Source organism: Loxodonta africana, chromosome Y, assembly GCF_030014295.1.
Source record: "Loxodonta africana isolate mLoxAfr1 chromosome Y, mLoxAfr1.hap2, whole genome shotgun sequence".
Lineage (NCBI taxonomy): Eukaryota > Metazoa > Chordata > Mammalia > Proboscidea > Elephantidae > Loxodonta > Loxodonta africana.
Genome location: NC_087370.1, coordinates 14,780,867 through 14,790,609, shown reverse-complemented (window position 1 = coordinate 14,790,609; position 9,743 = coordinate 14,780,867). Strand labels below are relative to the sequence as shown.

Here is a 9,743-nt window from a genome sequence, read left to right as displayed (position 1 = left end):
CTGATGTACGAAGACCTTGAGGACCTACCTGACTTTCACAGCCTACCTTTTTCTTTAATCATTAACTATAAATTATATTTTGCTTCTGCACCTCTAGCTGATCCTACAGGGTGTGCATATAAAGGAAAATGACATGTTGAATCATGTAATGATAGTTAATGTCCCTAAGAGTTGGTCAGCTCTCAACCTGACTTAAAAGCACTAATATCACCATTGTGACTCCAGAAGCCACAAAATGGGCTGAGGTCTGGGATCCAAATATGAATAAAGTAATCTCATAAAGAATGGTTACTTTTTTTTAATTAGAAATAGGCTGATGTGGATTATGCGCGTTTTGTGTGGTGTTAAATATGTCTGTGTTTGAGAAATGATAAGAAAAGAAGGTATTGCCTTATGTTTCAGGACCAGCAAGAATGGGGCCCTGGGTTTTGTTTGCCTGCCTCCTGGGAACAGCCCTTACCATGCCAGTGAGTATCATGCTGCTGTGCAAGGCAGTGTCCAATTTCACAAGCCTGGACATAAAAATCTGCCCCACACCTGGCAAACTTAGAATTTAAAATAGTACAAGATCAGATGTCCCCAAATGTCCCTATGTTCAAGAAATACCCAAGAAGCTTGTTTAAAAAAATAGATTCTTGGATGACTCACCCAAATATTCTGAGTCTATACAGCAAGGGTAATTTCAAGACTGCATTTTAGCAATCACCCTAGGAGGTGGATAGCAGGTAATTTGTGAACCACACTTTGAGAAACAAATGAGTCCATCATGACTGGAAACTTTCAAAATGGACCCTTGAAAGGCACCTAAGACTTCTTTACAAAAAAAAAGTTTTCCCTAAAACTCAATTTCTCACAAGTTTCCACATATCCTCCAGATCTCTAAATTCTACAGCTGATATTATTTAGAGGGTAAGATTACAGTATTAAGAATACTCCTTTCTGAACTACCTTTCTGTTCCCAGGAGTTCCATCTCTTTGTGTGTGTCTGTTAAGTGTATGGCTTCTGTTGGACTGTGTGGAATCCTATCTACGCCATTACATATTGGTATATTTTACATTCAAATGTACTGAAGATCAGGAACCTGACCTACTCTCCTAGACAAGAAGAAAACTTTAGTTCATGTGTAGCCAATGTAGATCCATCTGCTTTTCAGTGGCATATGTAGCAGTTGATACAACCAGAGGGCAGCCAGCCTATTTACCTCCTCTCCTCCTTTCTCATCTATAAGACCAAGGTTCTCTGCTCTGCCTTCCTGACGTCCTGCATGGTGACAACACTGAGTCCCCCAAGGGACACACATCTTATACATTTGGGCCTTTCTACAACTCTGTTCAACATCCTACTCTTTCAAGCCTTCTATCAAGAAGGCATAGAGGACAGTGAGTTAACTCTGTTACGATATGATAGCATTTTTAAATAATAAATCGGACTCTGGATGAGTTTAGGTGTCTGAAGGAGATTTTCTTTGCCCATTATTCACTCTTCAGGCCTCTCTCCCCTTGTTCCCGCTCCAGGATCAAGCAGAATTTCACAATGCAAGTATTAGCTGCTTGTCACCCACTTTTGATAGTCTTGGCTAGATGGTGCAGTTTTATTCTGAATATTTACTGTGTCAGATAGTCCTGGTTTATTATTACCCATGCCATTTTTTGAAATTTTGAACATTTAAGCTCTTCTTTTATAAAAAATGTTGACAAGATAATAAAAAGAATTGTTCTGTACTTAGTAAACAAATATTTTCCATGGGATTTGCTGTTTCTGTTTTTCGGAATCCAACCTTATTAGCAACTAGGTTTTCATTGTTGTTGTTTTTGATGTGCTGTTTACTTTGCATACCAATTATGATGAAACCTTCTAATATGTAAACACTTAACAATCTTCTATTCAACAAGGTAAGATTTGGGAGACAATTCTCCTCTTGTTTTTTTGTAACTGAGAGAAAACATACTTCACTTTCCAACAGTGAGAGAATTTCTTCAAGTGAAATGGTGGGTGGAGTAAAGTAGCATTCATTAGCAATACAACTGGTTTGAAGAACACTGGAGAAAAATTTTATGCTAGTTTCCGCTTTCATTTTCTCACCTTAAGACTATATTCCACAGAAAAGTAATTTAGCTGTTTTGGAACTCTTTAGTATAAGAGGTGGCCTCTTTATTTAACCCATCTTGAGAAGAATTGACACAGTGGCTGGAGCAATGGGCTCAAACATATCTACTATTGTAAAAGTTGGTGCAAGAACCAGCAATGTTTCATTATAGGGTTTCTATGAGTTGGTGTCAACTGGACAGCACCTAACAACAACAGGGGTCAGTTACATAGCATGCAAGTTCAAATTATTAAAAAAAATAAATAAACCAAACCTGCTGTCGTGGAGCCAATTCCAACTCATGACAATATTATGCACTATATAGATATTTTATAGTAGCTTCAGCATCTCTTCATGTAAGCAATTGCATATTGACTTAATCTCTCCTTTTTCTCTTTTCCTTTCTCTCTTTCTATTCTTTCCCCCTTCCCTTCCCTAAAAAGCTACCACCTCATCCTGGGCACCCTGGTTATATCAACTTCAGCTATGAGGTAATTTTTCTCTTTACTAATTTTGATCATTGTTTTGACTTAACAATACCCTGGGTTCTGTAAAGAGTACTGTGTTGATTATTCATTCAAAGCGTTTCTCAAATCGTTCAATTTTTATTTCCTGCAACCAACTTCGCAGGTTAAGACTTGCAGGATCACCTAAAGCCTGCATTGCTCCAGAACCTCCTTATCTTACCTGTCTGACTCAGTCTCTCCTCCTACTTATGACAATGAAATTCTCCATCATGAAATACAACTCAGGGAGGTTTTACGTTAGGGCACAAAGTGAACTGGGGCTGAAAAAACTTGTTCTAGCCTTGCCTGGAAAACACGGGGATCAGGTAGGATGTTATTTAAGGTCCTTTTCAGCTTCAAATCGCTTGATTCTAAGACCTTTGCGCTGCATGTTTCCCTCATTTAACTTTCCTGAAAGATTGGCATTCAAGTAGTTTCTGAGAGACTCCACAGTTTATTGGAAAAAAATTCTGGAATCTGGTTTGAGGCTTTTCTCAACCTCATACTAACCAAGCATTCCCTTGAGAAAATCAGTGTCTCTTTCTGGAATTTTGTTCTCCTCATTGGAAAGGGGAAATAATTATAGTAACCACACCTCAAAACAATGTTTGGGGTATAAAACAGTGAGTATAAATTGAGCTTTTTCAGGTATAATATGAGCAAGATTAACAATCCTTTGTTTATATTGACAAAATGCTGAACTACTGCATGAAGGAAACTCTGAATCTGAGTATATATTTTTCAGAAAGAAATTATATGCCTCATAGATTCAGATATGGTCTGTGAGTCCATTTACTCCCACAAGCTGAAGGAAAATATTAACAAGAATTTAGAGCAAGAAGTTCTGTTAAGTACTAAGTCTAAAATATTTGACCAGTAAATTTTTGTTTTCAGGATCACAGAGATCCTGCCTTCTTTTTTTCTTCTGCTGCTTTTCATTGTCACATCAAATCTAAAAGGATGAAATCAATAATAACATTATTATTTGCACTTGCAATTAATAGCAAGGGCTATGGAATTTAAACAGACTTACTAGTCCTGTAACCTCAGTTAAGTTAATGAGCTTCTTTCTGTAATGCCCCATGACCTTGTCGGTAAAAGTGATGGTGATTCTACTTGCCTCAAAGCATGTGAGAAAACATGGTACATGCATGTGATGGATACATTGCAGTGCCTGACACATGGGAAGCACCCAACAAAGGCTTACCTTCTTTTCTTGTCTGTAAAAATCACATTTTCAGGCTTCACCAATATTAACAAGACTGCAGGAGTGAGTTTATATTTCGTGGACCTAAATTAAGTCAAATGTATCCTAATGTTTCCTTCTCTTAAGGTTCTTACCCCTTTGAAGTGGTACCAGAATATGATGAGGCAGCCGGTAGGTAGATATATTATTTGTTCTCTGAAAATGTTAAGCCTACATTTAAATCCCTTATTAAGTGAAATAGGTGGTTTCTTCTACATACAGACACTAGTGGGAAATTTATTTTCAATAAGTTGTACCTGTATCCAACCAATCAACCAGTTGTAGTGGAGTAAATTCTGATTCTTGGTAACCTCATGAGTGTCAGACTAGAACTGTGTGCTCCACAGTTTTCAATGTTCTGTGTGTATACACAGTTAGAAATCATTGCAAAGAGAAAAAAGTATGAAATATTCATATGGTCATTATGACAAAGAAATTGCTACTTCTTGGTTGAATATCAATGGAACCAAAGTAAATGTGATTCTCTGTATCTCACCAGTACCCTTCCTATGGTTACGAGCCCATGGGTGGATGGCTGCACCACCAAATCATCCCTGTGCTGTCCCAGCAGCATCTCCCGAGTCACACGCTGCAGCCTCATCACCACATCCCCATGGTGCCCGCTCAACAGCCCGTGGTCCCCCAGCAGCCAGTGATGCCACTTCCCGGCCAACACTCCATGACTCCAACCCAACACCACCAGCCAAACCTCCCTCCGCTGGTCCAGCAACCCTACCAGCCCCAGCCAGTCCAGCCGCAGCCTCACCAGCCCATGCAGCCCCAGCCACCTGTGCACCCCATCCAGCCCTTGCCACCACAGCCACCTCTGCCCCCGATGTTCCCCATGCAGCCTCTACCCCCCATGCTCCATGATCTGCCTCTGGAAGCTTGGCCAGCAACCGACAAGACCAAGCGGGAAGAAGTGGTGAGTGCACCTTGAAGCCAGCACTGTACAAATCTTGGAAAAGAGGGGGGTGCAAAATCTGCCCTGGAGTTTTGAGTTCTTGAAAATCCCAGGCTCCAGAGCTGCAGTAGCTTCAGGTCTATGATTCTGTTAGTCAAAAGCATGTAGGGTAACTTTACAAGTAAACAAGTTCATTAGCTTGGACGGCTTGGTAATTAAGACTAGAGATTTTATGGTGAGTTCAAATTCTACAATTCTTTTAATTCCAACCAGAATATATACTACTCATTAATTTTAAGGGCAACAGTATAAGCTTAGTTTTTATCTTTCAAGGTTTGGCTAGTAAGAATAGTCTAGTAAGGGACTGAAAAATACAAAAAGAACAATTTTTAAGAATGGAGAGATACAAGCACTTGAGCAGTCTGAAAAAAGTAGATAGGGAATGTCTTTAAATATCTAAGGGAAAATTACCTATCTAAAGTGGTTTTAGGAGCACTGGTGGCTCAGTTTTTAAGAATTCAGCTGTAACCAAAAGGCTGATGGTTTGAATCCAGTAGCTGCTCCTTGGAAACCCTATGAGGCAGTTCTACTCCATCCTATGATGTCACTCTAAGACAGAATCAACTCAACTGCAATAGGGAAGTGATTATTAATCTAATTTAAAGGCAGCTAAACTAGATGAGCTTTTTGATTTCAGTGCTGGGTTACTATAGATTAAAATTTTAATTTCCAAAATTTAGCTCAAATTTCTTCAAATTATAGAGAGTTTCCAAATGAATGGGAAATAGTCAATAAGGTAACCCTCAGCTATAGCTATATACCCTCACTTCTCTCTACATTAGACGTAATTCTACAACTAGAGATGTTATTAGTAATTTACTACTAAGAAGTAGCTAGAAGTGAGGTGGAATGATCTAGATGGTAAGCCAGAACTTGTGGGTTCTAGCTTTGGTTTTGCCCCCAAATAGAACAGCATTGTACAAGTTATTTCAAATTTCTGGCTTTTTGTTTTCCCATTTAAAAATGGAGGAAAGTGACTGGATCAGATAATTTTGAAGTTTAAGTACCAAGTTAAAATTTACATTATGTATGTGTATATGTGTATACAGATCTACACAATTATGAATATATTTATGGAAAATGAGTTTTACAAATTGATTGTATCCTTAATAACCTTATAATAGTTAATATTATTTAACTAGTTGATATAATTATTTAACTAACAATAGTTAATTCTTAATAATCTAATAATACTCAATTATTCTAGGAAACATATCTCCCTTTGTATAAAAATACATTTATTAACTATTTTTTAGTAACTAATGTCATGGACTTTATACTGCAGCAGTATGTTGCCAAAGCTATTTATGGAAAATAACTTTGCCGGGTAGTTAAAACTCTTTAAATCTTAGTTTCTTAGTATGTAAAATTAGAATACAGATACATCCTTAGTGGTGATTATGAAGATTAAGGTTACTAGTTCAGAGTCTGTTATACAGAAGGTACTCAATGAAATATAGGTATTGTTACTTTATTATTAGTAATTTTTAAGAATTCTGAGGAAAGCAGGGGACTCCTTCACGGACACTTCATATCCAATGAGATAAGACATTTAGGAGATTAGAAAGTTTAACTTGAAATGTTTTTTTTGGCAGTTCAGTTTTCAACAAAACTGAAATCATGTATGTTATTATATATGGTACTCACTAGGAATATTTTTAAATGACTTTAACCTTTTTTTCTTTTTATTTCAGGATTAAAAGATCAGAAAAAGAAAAAAAGAACAAATCTAGATATTCCAGTTGCTTTCAGGAATAAGACAAGGACACAAGAATTTGTTTATTTAGTAAATTCTGAAAGTAAAAATAAGTTTCAATAGCAGACAATAAAACACTTTAAAATTACTGATGATGCTTTTTTATTGTATTAAATTTAAAACTTCACATCACTTGAGAGAATATAATAAATGGATATTCTTGAATAAGGTATAAACTGCTTATATGCAACATATAAATTATTTGGCAAGCAAATAATGACTATATTCCTTTTTAGAGAAAATTTAAATTATGCTATCTCAAGTCTTCTCAAGTATGTAATCTGATAATTTTATAAGTCAGTTATAAACTTGATAAAATTATCAACATGTACATACAATCATTGAATCTGAACAAAATGAGTAGTTCATAAGAAGAACCCTTTATGTTGAAAAAGTTAAACTCCTAGGCAATGTATATATTGTTGCTGTTGCTGCTGTTGATGTTGTGTGCTGTCAATTTAACTGACTCATAGTGAACCCTTGTGACATAGTAGAACTGCCCCACAGGGTTCTCTAATCTGAAATCTTTACAAGTGTGGATCACCAAGGTATTTTTCCCCCACAAAGCAACTGGTGGGTTCCAACTACCAACCTTTCAGTTAGCAGCCAGTGTTTAACCATTGTAGCACGAGGCTCCTGATGTTTATATCACAAAACAAGTTAGGACTTGCAACACTGTTCTCATACTTCATATCACATTAGTAATCAAAATTTGACATTTTAATCTCATTCTACTGAAAAACTTATTGTAAAAATATATATGTAATAATGTTCTGGATTTAAAATTTGATATAATTCATTTTCCTAACTTTTGTAAAATAGAGAATCACATATGTTTTATGTGTAAATCTTTTCTTTCAGTTCATAGTCTTTAACATAACACCTTTTATTGCATGGTCTTCAAAATGTTAAGTCGTGTATAAGAGGGTCAGAACAAGCTTTCTTCCACTCATTTTTATATTTAAATCATTTTTTCTCCTACACTTACACAGAATTGTAACCACTCTTTGCCGTCTTTTCATGGCACCAATAGTGATTTAATTCTAGTATTTTCGTGATTAGTAATGTTTACCCATTTTCTGGAATGAATAAATAGAACTTTATTAGAAAGGTGTTGATGTTCAAACAAACAACTTGATTTTAAAGAACTCAGGTTTTTTAAAAAGAGGTTGGAAAGCATTCTAATCAGCAGGAAAATTTTTAATAGATTCAGTAAATATTTATTAAGCACACGTTTTTGTTGTTGACGTTGTTAGCTGCTGTTATGTCAAGTGGTCACTAATGTTCCATGAATTGAAAAAATAGGAAGCCTCTATCCTTTAAAAACTTAAATCAACCAAAAGGATAAAATAAACTCAAAAAAGTTGTGAGTCCTAACAGTGTTAACAGTGTATGGCAGAAGTACAGTCAAAATGCTCGACCCAATATGGCAGGTGTTGTTAGCTAGGTGTCCAACAACAATCCCCAACACTCCTTTCTTATTGGAGAGCTTAAATTAATCCCAGCAGCCAGGCTTTCATGAGCTCAGAAGTTATGAAGACTTCCTTTAAAAAAAAAAAAAAAAAAACCTAGGAAAAGTGCTCTTCTGTCTTTTTTTGTTGTTGTTGTTAGCCACCCTTTTTTTTTTTTTTTTGAGAGCTCCTTATAGGGGATACACATGAAGTTACAAATTGCGGAGAATACTTTACAGAGTAAAATTTAGCAAGTATGTTCACAACAGTATTGCAGCATTTGACTCTGCCTTCTTGACCATTTTACCAATTATCTCATGGTCATTTCAAACTTCATTTATCCAATACAGCACTCTTGACTCACCCTTCTGGCAAACATCTTTTTATCTCAGCTTCTCACATCTCAAGAAACATTTATAAAAATTTTACCACAGTGTCTGGGATGTATCCTGCTCAATAAATGTTACTTAGTTTGGTGATGACCACAGTGATGAAAATAATGATTTTTCAAAATCTACCCAATTAATTGAGTCAAAAATCCCACTTTATTTTTGTCCTCGCCAAATACCCCACGTTTCATCCATCACCACATTCTGTCAAGTCTGCCTCTTAGATAAATAAAAAATCTGACCCCTCCCAGCTTCTGGCCTCCATCTTACTTTTCCTGAACAAATTTTAAAGCCTTCTAACCAGTATAACTATGTCCACTCTTGCCTGATCAATGTCTACATATAAGCTAGAGTTATCTTCTTCAACATAAATCCCCATAACTAAGATATGTATGATGTTTGTCATGCATGTAAGTCTGCTATGCAACATGTGAGGTAGGTAACACTATTTTACAGGGAAAGAGTTGAGCAAAAAAAGGCTAGAATATTCCAAGATTACTCTGCTTCTCAGTAGCAGAACAAACTCATACTTGAGACATCTGCCTGTGTGTTCAGCTGCTACATACAATGTGCCATATCACACCCAAGCTTTAAATAGTACAAACATGGGCAAGGGACATGAACTGACATTTCACCAGAGAGAATATTCAAGTGGCCAGCATATACATGAAAACATGCTCAATGTCGTTAGCCATCAGAGAAATGTAAATCAAAACAACAATGAAATACCATTTCACTCACACTAGTTGTAGCCCTGGTGGTGCTCTGGTTAAGAGCTTGGCAACTAACCAAAAGGTCAGCAGTTCAAATTTTACAGCCCCTCATTGGTGCCCTATAGTGTAGTTCTACTCTGTCCTATAGTCAGAATTGACTCAGCAGCAGTAGGTTTTGGTTTAGGATCACCAAGATAAAAGACAAAAACAGAAAATCACAAGTGTTGAAAGGGATGTGGAGAAATTGAAACTCTTATCCATTGTTGGTAGAATACAAAATGGTATAGCCATTGTGAAAAATGTCAGAGAATTGGAGGTAGATCTGCCATAAGACCCAACAGTTCTACTCCGAGATATATTCCCTAAGGATCTAATAGAAGTGACAGGAATAAACATATGCGTGTCTATGTTCATCACAGCACTATTCACAATAGCAAAAGAATGAAAACAGCTTGTGTCCCAGTCAATGGATAAGTAAAATGTGGTACATACATAAAATGCAATATTTCTCAGTGACAAAGAAAACTGAGTTCCCAAAACATGGAGAAACCTGGAAGACATTATACTGAGCAAAAGAAGTCTATCACCCACATACACATTAATGGTTGGTTACCAGACATGGAACAGGGAG

The 9,743-nt window shown here is 36.4% G+C and overlaps 1 protein-coding gene across 1 annotated transcript; it reads left to right on the top strand.

Moving 5' to 3' along the window:
• Window positions 1-413: 413 nt before the first annotated feature.
• Window positions 414-6,503, top strand: LOC104846423 (amelogenin X-linked). Its single transcript, XM_064278769.1, has 5 exons — window positions 414-467; window positions 2,531-2,578; window positions 3,927-3,971; window positions 4,339-4,764; window positions 6,498-6,503. The coding sequence occupies exons 1-5, from the start codon at window positions 414-416 to the stop codon at window positions 6,501-6,503; spliced, it is 579 nt and encodes a 192-aa protein (XP_064134839.1).
• The last annotated feature ends 3,240 nt before the right edge of the window (window positions 6,504-9,743 follow it).